Source organism: Salarias fasciatus, chromosome 13 (genome assembly GCF_902148845.1).
Source record: "Salarias fasciatus chromosome 13, fSalaFa1.1, whole genome shotgun sequence".
NCBI classification, from domain to species: domain Eukaryota; kingdom Metazoa; phylum Chordata; class Actinopteri; order Blenniiformes; family Blenniidae; genus Salarias; species Salarias fasciatus.
In genome coordinates this window covers 18,029,114-18,041,292 of record NC_043757.1, presented here as the reverse complement: position 1 = coordinate 18,041,292, position 12,179 = coordinate 18,029,114, and the positions used below count along the sequence as shown (strand labels likewise).

The 12,179-nt window shown below is 42.4% G+C and overlaps 1 protein-coding gene across 1 annotated transcript; it reads left to right on the top strand.

The window, feature by feature from the left end:
- Positions 1 to 3,647: 3,647 nt before the first annotated feature.
- LOC115399353 (cone cGMP-specific 3',5'-cyclic phosphodiesterase subunit alpha'-like) lies at positions 3,648 to 9,027 on the top strand. The gene is made up of 22 exons (XM_030106675.1): positions 3,648 to 4,115; positions 4,609 to 4,761; positions 5,134 to 5,223; positions 5,339 to 5,479; positions 5,570 to 5,644; positions 5,736 to 5,800; positions 5,909 to 5,975; positions 6,064 to 6,111; positions 6,187 to 6,336; positions 6,474 to 6,617; positions 6,711 to 6,776; positions 6,877 to 7,023; positions 7,142 to 7,249; positions 7,345 to 7,454; positions 7,571 to 7,658; positions 7,794 to 7,894; positions 8,015 to 8,122; positions 8,207 to 8,270; positions 8,348 to 8,422; positions 8,535 to 8,618; positions 8,741 to 8,891; positions 8,990 to 9,027. The coding sequence occupies exons 1-22, from the start codon at positions 3,648 to 3,650 to the stop codon at positions 9,025 to 9,027; spliced, it is 2,541 nt and encodes an 846-aa protein (XP_029962535.1).
- Positions 9,028 to 12,179: the final 3,152 nt, after the last annotated feature.

Genomic DNA, 12,179 nt, shown 5'->3' with positions numbered 1-12,179 from the left:
GAAGTTTTGACCCAGAATGCAAGGAGTTGTGTTAATAAAGTTCAGTGTTAAGTTTCTAACGTTGTGCTTCTCCTGTGTTTAAAACACCCGCGAAGCTCCGCCTGGGCGCATTCATGCAACACGACATCCACCACAGACGCAGCTGAAGACGGAGCAGGAACCGCAGCTTCATCCAACCCAGAAACACAGCTGCAACTGTGCTAACATCTGATGGAGGTTTGAGGGGAAGTCTAATGCACCATGTCAACCAGGACATCGATTGTTCATTCTCAGTCTGCACAGCGTTTCCCGAAACTGATTAATGCTGCTATGAATGAATCAGGATGCAGAAAGTTCACACATTCACAATCCACACAGTGAACTCGACTGACAGTAGATGAAGTTATTTTGTTGGTTGAACCAGATTAAAGCTCCAGTTTAGTTAGGAAATAACTTCACTTCGTGTTGTCCATGACGCAGCATGTCAGTGCATTGCTGTGTTTTCTTTGTGCATAAAACTTGAAGTTTTTATTGTTTATCACATTTTAACGTCTGATATTTCCCGAAGGCCCTTATTCTCTATCAATATTGACATAGTTCACAGTGGATCAATAGTTTGAAAGTTCTTGTGTAACTAAATCCCTTCCTGTGCTATTTCAGGACAGGGATTAGTATTGTGAGCTTCCAATATGGGTTGTCAAAGGTTTGCTGGATGGCTTTGGGCTTTGAAAGGGAACGTGACACCGAGGGTTGACCTCGGCGAACTGCTTTAGAAAAAGATGCTAATATGGTTTAGACCCTGCTTAACGTATTGCACCTTTCAAGAAGCGCTCATACATAAAGGTCTTCATAGAAAGTCAGAATATGAGCTTAACCTGTCTGAGAAGCAGTCCTAGAGAGAAGGAGGGTTGACTCTGCAGAAAACCACAGACAATATGGGAAATACTGTCCTCTTAATGTCTGCAAATCTGTTAAAGTGATTATGACTTACAGGTGTCACTGTTGTGTAGGTGCACTGACTGAGAATCACACGTAGAATTCATTCACAGGAAAGTCTTCTCAGTTCTCTGTTGACAGAAACTGACAGAAATTCTAACAGCGTGACAAGTTGGTGTCTCCTCTGCCTTTTCTTTTATGTGACCCGCATCATGCTTTATCGCCATCTGTTGATCATTCACATCACTACGTCTCAGATCTAAAAACATTCTCCGGGTGCCTGAATTCAGATTAAATTTCTTTCCATTTAAATTCATGAATCTTTACTCTTTTTTTTTCCTTTCTCGTCTTATCTCATCTCTGTTGCAGAGACTCTCTGTCAGGGTGTTTTAAATTCACCACTGTGTGATTGTTGATATTATGGCGTGGTTTCTGACTCCATTATGGTCGCCTCTCTGATCTCCACATGGGCCTTATCGGCACTAATCACTTTAATGAAAAGACATTTTTCTCGACATATGTATGGCAATGCATGAGAAGGTCTGAACGTTTGATTCATATGTTTGATTGCGTTTGGATTTCCCCACTGGAGCAGGTGGGAACGTCTTCTGCCTTTGTAGGTCTGTCACAGCTGGAGTGGTTCTGTGGAATGAATCCTTCCCTGAAGGACTGACAAGGATGAGCAACTACATCAGTGTACTAAAAGTGGGTATATGAGGCTACATGGAACCTTAAAAAAAAAAAAAAACATAGACCACAAAGATAGTTCTTAGGTGGTACCTTTCATTTTTGACCTTTTCAGGTCTCAATTTTATGAAATATTTTATTCTCATGTCTTGAGCAAAACTAGATAGGATGGGATCAGCAGGACAGGCATCCTGACAACAAAACAATCCTGGGAAAATTCTCTACATACTCACCGAGAGATGACTATAATTAAGGATATTCAGAAGAGAAGTAGAACAGAGGAGGACATGAATACAGAGTGAAAAAAACATTGAACAAAATGCAAGCAGGGTGTGTAAAACCAGACAGTGACTAAATCCAGAACAACATGACATCAGGAAGCATGAGGGGATACAAAGCACAAAACACAAAACTAACAGTGCTATGACAATGAGAGACGCACGCCAGAGCCTTTAGCAAAATCTAGTTTTCACGCCTTTTGCATGAATATTCTTTTTTTTACAGTCATGATAGAGTGAACAGTTGGTTTTTTAAATGTACCTCGCTCTGAGGCTGCAGACTGTATTGATGTACTGTATATCTATTTGAAGCAGTATTTTAGATCATTAGACATATTCTATCTAGGTGAAAAAACGTTTTATGGAACATTTACTTACATTTGCACATATACAAATGCTGTGACTGATTAAATTCAGTAAAAAAAATGCTTTGATACTGTTCTTCCATGATGTTTGATGAAATCAGTCCTAAATCAAAGAAGTCGTTCAATTCGACTTTAAAATTTATTGAGAAGACATACATTTAATTCAAAATATAAAGACCTTTTAGATTTACTTATTTGTTTATTTAGTTTAACTATCCTGTTTTGGATTTACAAACATTAATCAGGCGTACTGCAAAATAAAGAAAATATGTTTTTCCAAAGGAAAGAGGACCAATGGATACCGTATTTTGTGAGACTCTTCAACCTATCTTTTCTGTGAAGACAAACTTCACAGAGCGCTGACAAAGTAGCTATGAAGTGATTTGATTGTAAAACAACTTGGAGCAGCTTTTCAAACGAGGCCCTTTAGCCCACTTTTATCATGACAGCAGAAATCAGTTTGACTGTCAGAACAAATAACCGAACCGCAAACAACAGGAAACGATCCTCCTTAATCCTGTCTAGAGGTTAAGTGTAACTGACCAAACCAGAGGGGAGCACGAAGGTGCCGGAAAATCACACTTATGGAAGAAGAAATCCAGCAGTAGAACTGGAGAACAAAAGACACCACTGCTTCATGTGTCACTGTAGCTTCATATAACTGATACATACAGCTAATTTATTTTCTTATTGTGGCAGTTTCATATTAAAAAAAAAATGAATTTTCTATTTCACTGTGAATTAATTCTGTCCTCAAATCACAATCCTTCATATAAACTGTCTCAAACTCCTCAACACTAATAATACTAATAATCACTGCTTTAATCAGGGGGCTCTTGTGGCCTTTGTGTGTCGATATGGTGACGGCATTATCCTTATCCTCTCACCATTATTTAGAATCTAAATGATTTGTAAACTTACATTTGAAACGGACTGCACGTGGTTGTATGTCAAAAACCGATGAGACAGTGGGCAGAATGTCAACAGTTTGTGAACAGATCGTTGGGGCCCCGACTTTCTGCTCCCTGCGCTGCTATAGTGCGAGATCACACTGCGAGTGCCATAACTCAGCTATCATTACCTGTGATGGGATTTGCCCCTCTAAAATGACAAGTGGATGGATTTGCACGCTAAGAAAGCTCAGGGGCTTGACTGCTTGCGTCACAGTCATTAGTGGGCCCTGGGATCCCCTTACCCTGTAAGCTACTCACTACCTTCTGTTACCTGAGAGAGAGTTGAAGGGTCTGCTTTAGCGACAGTGATTAGGAAATGCCTCAGTAGGATCTGGAGTGCCGGATCGTCTGGATTCCACCTTTTTCTGCTCCGCTCGTCCTCCCTCCAGCCGTAGGGGAGCATCTTTGTTGCAGGTACCGAAGGGATCCGCCGTCCTAACTTCAGCAAGATGGGAGACAAAGACACTGTCGAGAAGTTTCTGGACAACAACCCACAGTTTGCAATGGAATACTATGACAAGAAAGTCAAGGCAGATGTTATCACAGCTGCCTTCAACAACCAAATTCAAGTTCAGGATCCGACTTCCTACAAGGATGTCACCTGCATCCAGGAGGCTGAGTTCATGTTCGAGCTTTTGAAGGAGATACAGGGCACCAATCCCATGGAGAAGGCCCTGCACAAAATTCTGCAGAGGATCGCTCTGTTGATCCAGGCCGACCGCTGCAGCTACTTTGGATACCGGGCTCGTAATGGAACGCCTGAGCTTTCCACCATCCTCTTTGACGTGACGCACAACTCTAAATACGAAAGCAATATCGTGAACCCCAACGTGGAGATTGTTTTTCCCACCGACATGGGAATTGTTGGGTTCACGGCACACTCCAAGAAGCCTCAGGTTGTCGCTGATGTGAAGAAGGTGAGCAAGTGAACGATCGCCCGAGCTTCAGATCAAGAAATATGACAAACTGGGGGCACAGATTCACTTAACAAGGTTAAAAACCAGTCTTATGATTCAGTCTTGTTCACTCTCAGTGACACTACCTTAATTTAGCCCTTGAAGAGATATACTGCTGTTCTGCCCGAAACGATGGGTGAAAGATAGTTCACATCTGTTAATCGGACTTTTAACAGCAGCAGAATTTCACTCCCATCAGCCATCTGAAGAGAACTTCTAGTTGTAACTAACAATGTACAAATAATCACCAATGCATTGAATTATTTGTTGTCATAAGATCTTTAAAAAAGTGTCAAACTTATCAAAGTGGCAAAGTAAATCTCTAAATCTTGTGACATCCATTACAAAACATCATACTGATGTTCTTTCTGAAAAGAAAAGGTGCTGTGGTCTAGATCTAAGTTGATATCTGATGAAACTTAATGCATTAACAACTTTCTTATGCTGTTTCCAGAATTCTCACTTCAGCGACTTTGTGGATAAACAGACCAAATACACCACCAAATGCATGCTCACAGCTCCCGTTATGACTGAGAAGGAGCCCATCGGTGTCATCATGGCGCTTAACAAACAAGGAGCTGAGGAGTTCTCCAAGAGCGACCAGGAAGTAAGCGTCACTGATGTTCATTCCGCGCACAACAATCAAATACAGGATGCAAGATAAATTCACGGTGACAGTCACATCCTCATCTTAACCTGCCTGGTGAAATGGACAGTTTAAGCCATCCCGCTTCCTGCTGGTGTCACATATATTTGGGGATTTAAAGTGGCTTTCTGGGTCACCGATATGACGGCTTAGCACATAATCCAATCAGGGAGGAGACAGACATTTTTCATTTCATGACCTCTGGGTGACACTGACACCAGAGGTCAATCTGAGAAAGTGACAGAGATCTGTTTTCATTCAAGATCATTGAAAGGAAACTCGCCAGTGTAATGTGCTTTTTTTTTAAATGATTATTTTACATTCTCGTTACAGCTCTTTATGAAATATGTGAACTTTGCCAGTGTGGTCCTGCTCCAAGCATACACAGCTTACATGTGGGACATAGAGTCCAGGAGAAGTCAGGTAAAAACACCAACAGCATTGCAGCAACTGAATGATTTCTGATTTCTAATCCTCCAAATGATATTCACGAAAGTGAAAGTGATTATCTAAAAACAATGGTTCCCTGATGCCGTAGGTTTTGCTGTGGTCGGCGAGCAAAGTTTTTGAAGAGTTGACGGATATTGAGAGGCAGTTTCACAAAGCCCTGTACACAGTGAGGACATACATCAAGTGTGAGAGATACTCTGTGGGACTGCTGGACATGACCAAGGAGAAGGTGCGTAAGAACAAATCTTCCTGTGGTGCGTTGATGTGTATTCTTCACGAAGTGCGTCTTACCAATGGGTTTTGGTCTTTTTCTCTCCAGGAATTCTTCGATGAGTGGCCAATCAAACTCGGGGATCAGGAGCCATACAAAGGGCCCAAGACCCCTGATGGCAGAGTGAGTCTCAAACCAGGTCTCATGCAGAATCACTGACTCGTTTATAAACCTTTATGAAGCGAAAAAAGCAAATTCTCTCATCAATTCACAGGAAATCAACTTCTACAAGATCATTGACTACTTGCTTGAAGACAAAGAGGAAATTAAAGTCATCCCGTAAGTGTGGTGGTGTACTTCACCATGCATTTCAACCATTCCTGATGATTTTTCCAGATTCGCAGCAGTTTCTTAATCTGAGTTTCTCCCTCCCCTCTTGACTCCCAGCGGCCCTCCTGCAGACCACTGGGCGCTGGTCAGCGGACTTCCAACATACGTGGCTGAGAACGGATTCGTAAGAACATCTTTTGCTCCATGAAACTGTCACATGCAAATCCTCTCCACTTCACCCATCTGTGAATCTGTGTTTTTGCATTTTCCAGATCTGCAACATGATGAACGCTCCAGCCGATGAGTACTTTACGTTCCAGGTGAAACATTAAATTCGTCGAGCCTCGTGAAACTTGTTATCAGGATGCTGATTTTGATTTTGATTTGTCTCTCAGAAAGAAGCTGTGGATGAAACCGGATGGATGGTCAAGAATGTCCTCTCCCTCCCGATTGTCAACAAAAAAGAAGAAATTGTTGGGGTCGCAACTTTTTTCAACAGAAAAGACGGCAAACCATTTGACGAGAACGACGAGCAAATCACAGAGGTACGCTCCATTTCTGACCGCTAATCGCATTGCAGGTTTCCGATATTGTTAAATCCATTCTCGACGAGCTATGACACAGTGTTTTAAAAAGGTTAAACGTGCAGCGTAATAGTTTTGTCTTTCTTTTGTGCCACCAGGCTCTGACGCAGTTCCTCGGCTGGTCCACCTTGAACAGCGACACCTACGACACTCTGAACAGGACAGAGTGGAAGAAAGACGTGGCCGAGGAGATGCTCATGTACCAGACGAAGGCCACGCTTAGCGATGTGCAGTCTATTCTGGTGAGATGCTTCCCCGTTCAGCCGGCATCATTCCAGTCAGACTGAATCCAGATCAGTGGATCAAATTCACTTTGAACTCTCGTTTCCCTGCAGAACACTGAGGAGAAGCTTGGTTCAGCGCCGGAGGACTGTGACCAGAAAGAGATGTACAAACTGCTGGTAAGTGCTGTGGTTTGTTCCATGATCTGAGGGGGTATTTGAAACTGGTGTTTGATTGTGAAGGCACCCTAACTTGTTCGGACCTTGTTTCCAAATGCAGAAAGCCAACATTCCCGACGCGCAGAAGGTGGAGCTGCTCGAATTCCGCTTCAGTGACTTTCCTTTGTCGGAGTTTGACCTCATTAAGTGTGGCATTCGCTGCTTCTTTGAGCTGGGGGTGGTGGAGAAGTTCAAAGTCCCCGCTGAGGTACAGGAACTCTGAAATGCCCGGCATACAAAATTTCCAGTTAGAAGGAAAACAGAGCCGTTGATCAAATATTGATCTCTCTTTGATTCCGCTCCAATTTCTTCTTTCCCTGATGCAGACCCTCACACGATGGATGTACACAGTTCGAAGAGGATACCGAGACATCACCTACCACAACTGGAGGCACGGCTTCAATGTTGGACAAACCATGTTCACTTTGCTGCTCGTGAGTTTTGGACTTTTGCAAAACTTGTCACTCTCATTCGTCACTGATTCTATTATGAAGCTGAACACTGGCTTGTCCGATTTGCTGCCCGACAGACGGGTAAATTGAAGAAGTATTACTCAGACCTTGAGGCCTTCGCCATGGTTGCGGCTGGATTCTGCCACGACATCGACCACAGAGGAACCAACAACCTCTACCAGACAAAGTGAGGCTTTCAGTTCATATTTGATAGGTGAAAAGCCTTCGTGGAGAAACTGCATCCAATCTGATGAACATTGATGTTTTTCCTTTTGTTTTTTTTTTCCTGCCGGGCCTCGGTAGGAGCGCGTCCCCACTGGCAAGACTGCACAGCACCTCCATTCTGGAGCGGCACCATCTCCAGTACAGCAAGACGCTGATGTCGGATGAGGTGGGCTCCTCTCTCACATTTCAGCTTTTCACCACTGACTGCAGTGTCCAAACTTATTTGCAAAAAAAGGTAGGATGCTGTAGTGCAAAATAGTTCAATACTTTTTTCTTTTCTTTTTTTTGCCCTCATTTGCAGAACCTGAATATTTTCCAAAACATGCAGAAGCGTCAGTTTGAAACAGTGCAGCATCTGTTTGAGGTCTGCATTATTGCCACTGATCTCGCCCTCTATTTCAAGTAAGATGCTTAATTTCACTTTGATACCAGAATGAGTCCAGAATGCTTTCAGTATTTTGCTGTTGATAATTGCAGTTGATATCCAAAACAGACAAATCTGACACAATTTTCATCTTTCAGGAAGAGAACAATGTTCCAAAAGATTGTTGAAGCTGTTGAAGGGATTCCAGAGGAGAAAGACAAGGTCAGCCACATCTCCAACAATGCAACCAGGAAGGAAATTATCATGTAAGCAATCATTCAAGAAAAAGACCAATCAATATTTACGCCATGAAGTCCAAACATCTCTTAATGGTGTTGCTCTTTCTGCAGGGCAATGATGATGACAGCTTGTGACCTGTCGGCCATTACAAAGCCATGGGAGGTTCAGAGCAAGGTGAGTTTGCTTTGAAACATGATAACACACTGAAATCGCTTCACACACACTGGTTCTCACTGTTTTGTTGGTTCCAGGTTGCTCTGATGGTGGCGGCAGAGTTCTGGGAGCAGGGAGACCTTGAGAGAACGGTTCTCGAACAACAGCCAATTGTAAGCAGATCGCAAAAAGTGTTGCTGTTGGGTTTTTTCTTTTTTTTCTATTTGCACATTATGTCATGAGGTGACATTGACCATTTTCATCTTCTCTTCTTTCTTCTTTCAGCCCATGATGGACAGGAACCATGCTGATGAGCTTCCCAAGATGCAGTGTGGTTTCATTGACTTTGTTTGTTCTTTTGTTTACAAGGTAAAGCTTCTGCTGCTGTTGAATAGATACAGGCGTTGCTAATTTCCAGCGAAACTTCTTGTAACAGGCCTGCATGTTTCTTTCTGCATCTGCATTTACACATATACTTTTCTTTGTTGCAGGAGTTTTCCCGTTTCCACACAGAGATCAAACCGATGTTCGACGGGTTAAACAACAACAGAGCAGAGTGGAGAGCTCTGGCGGACGTCCACGAGGCCAAGATGAAGGCTCTTGAAGATCAGAAGAAGCAGCTAGAAGGCGGAAATGAGCCAGGTGAGCCATGCGTGATGTTTAAAAATCAGGGCCAGTCCATCATTCTGCCAGGCTCCATTTACCTCTTACCGTCTTTTATGTCTTTGTTCCTTTCACAGCTCCAGACGGAAAGTCAAAGACATGCATCATCTGCTAGAGCGACAGCCGCACTGAAGCTTTCATGGTCGTGCGACTGGATGTGTATTTGTACAGTGTGTGTGAATGTGCATGTGCTCACAACTGAGGGAATCTTAAGCTTTAAAATGTTATTTTTATATAATGTTTAGGTGCTCTATTGTCTGATGCAGAAAGATATTTTAATGAAACCATCAAGCACAATACTTTGTAACAGTGCATCATTTTAAACCATTTAAACAATCATTGTATATGCTAAAACAAACATTTTAAGTAAGAATAAGTGATTTAACAAAAGGTTGTTTAGCTGTATTTTTTTTTTTTTTTTGTTTCAGAAAAAAAATTAAATAGAATGCTTAATGTTAATGCACCAGTGTTGATGAGGGGGGGAAAAAGCACATTTTATAGAAAGAAATCATCAGAAGCAAAATGTACTTTGTTATATATTTTTTTAGCTGAACTGTGAACATTTTCCGGCATATGTTTGTGGCAAATGTGAGAGAGATGTAAGAAGATTTGGCTGAATTGGATTTGGTAATAAGCCAGCTCGAGCTGTTAGGCTTTCCGTTTTAAGACCCCTGCTTACATAAAGTAAAAATACTGTCCTCATGCTCATAAGTCAGCGTGAGCGTGATGCACATGGCGTCTACAGGACAAGAAGAAGTCAGGTGAACACCGGAGAGCTCAGAGTGGCGCAAATTATTTGTTACTGTCAAGAAATGAGGCTTTGAAACAACAGATGATGTAAATGTCCTTTGACCTGAAGTTGAAATGACATGTTTGTTTTATTCTAATATCATATGTTTTAAAGATTTCCAAAAACCATTAAAGCAGATTTTACCATGTGAGTATAGCTTCAAATCCATCATGGTTGAATGTGCATTAGTTAATGTGAAAAAAAATGTAAATAAAAATTACTTCTAAATAATTTCTCTTTGGTTGTTGGAGTGTCATGGTTCAACAGCTCAGCAGCAGACCCACGAGGCCTTGCGGGGATTTTTTTCACCGCTGAGTTGAGTGGTTTATGTGTCCGGTGCTGACCAAACTCATCACCTCTTAATCAACAGCTAATGAGCTTATGACACACCTGCGTAACTCATTTAGATCAGGGTTTCGCATAATTACCTGTTCAGTCATTATGTGCTGTGCATGCTGAGTTCAAACTGAAGCAGAAACAATAAATGCAGCAACTTGCTCATCTCTGACCTCTCACCTTTAACTGTAACCTGCTTCATGGCCTCATAGAGGGAGAATGCATTATTGCAATTAATCCAAAGTCTTTTGGGTTTAATGCATCGTATGTAAATTTCTGCATGTTTGGTAATGAAACAAAAAGCCATGTTCGCACATTTCAGAATATGTCTCTACATCTGGTGTGAGGACTTCATGGATAATGCAAGAAGCGGCTGAAAAGCCCTGCAAGAGCGTCACAGGACGTAAGCCTGATTTACAGGCTGAAAATAAGACCACCAGGGTCAGCGGGTCATTCTGCAAAACAAGTGTGCTCCCCAAGTTTTTCCAATAGTCAGAAAGCTTTTAGTTTGATTTGTAATATGAGTTTGATGTTTATATAACCGTCCAACCATTTCCTATATTACTTGTTCCAATCCAAGCGCGAGAGGGAGGATGACATGGTATCATAATTCATCATTTATTATGATTTAAAAGATGAAAATGAATTAAGAAATTAATCAAATGATCTCTTTGCAAACTTCTTCTTCAAGTACAAATCTAGGTGGGAGAATTTTAAAGTGCTCTCAGAGAGCCTGCTTTTCAATCCACCCATGACCCATGACCTCTGCCTCCTCCGGCTCCACATTTCCCTCTAGTGGAGAAATGTCTTCCACGGTGAAAGCAGCAGAAGAGATTTGCACCTGTAACCCATAAGCTTCAACTTTGCATAAGAACCACTCATTAATTACACGAACTGATGTATAAGAAGGAGCCAGGCACTTCAGTTTGGAGCAGGAAAAAGGCTTCTGAATTCCATTAGAAGTCACACACACTGGAGTCACTGTGGCCACATTGCTGATTGAAAGCCTGTCCTCTGTTCAGGTGATGAATGGTGACATTTATGAACCATGGAAACCACCAATCATCTTGCAGCGCAACAATAATATCCAGTGTTCTCCATGTTGTCCAATATCCGCTTATGAGAAAAGACGTTTGTTGCTCTGGATCCCTTTCAGCTTCTCCACTTCTACATTTCCCCCCGTGTTATTTCCCACTCCTCCGCCTGGAAGACGAAGCACCAGCATGACCCTGCTCCTCTGAAAGCCTTTATTTCATGGTTGCAGGCAGAATTGCATTATCACTAAACAGGGTGGATGTCAAATGGTAAAATCACATCAGCAACAAAGAGGTCCATGCTGCATGCATTTATTTAATGACCTTCCAGAAAGCTCTGCACATGTGTCTTCCCAGAAGGCTCTGTGGGCGTTTCTGACTCTATGAGTAAACATATTAATCTCGCAAGTGGAGAAATTTTTACCAAGAAGAAGATCTTATAGCTCCCACAAGAACCCATGTCTGGCACCACAGAGGAAAAGGACAACATTGTAATAAAACTAAAACTGTGCAGTAATGCAGAAAGAGGGATGGATGGGCCTTTTATTGATGCGGCTTTGAAATCAGCATCTTGATCAGAGATGCAAAGTGTTTTCCAACCTGTGCTTTGTGTGAGAGGGGGAGCATGCATGAGGGGGATGGGTTCGTGGGAGCAGGTGTCAGGGTGACAGGAGGGCTTCCCCCACACCCTTCTACCACAGGTCACAACACATTGCATCCTTCAGTCGCCATGGAAACTATGCACAAACAAGGAAGCGCATGAATGTTGCAACAACTCTGGGATTTCTTTAGAACCTCAAAAAAAAAAAATAATAATAATAAAAAACATGAATGCCAAATCTCCACTCAGGTTCTGGAGTCCAGAGAGACTCAGCGCTGCCGCAGTGTTTTCATCACTGCTCCTGGTGAGCAGGCTCCGGGTTCCCCGCACAGTCTGCGCCAATCTGCGACCAGCTGCTTCATGTCACTGATTCTCTCGAGCTGATTCACGGAAAACATCGCACAGTTCCGTAACCTATAGAGAGAGAGAGAGAGAGGAGAGAGAGAGAGAGGAGAGAGAGAGAGAGAGAGAGAGAGAGAGAGAGAGAGAGAGAGAGAGAGAGAGAG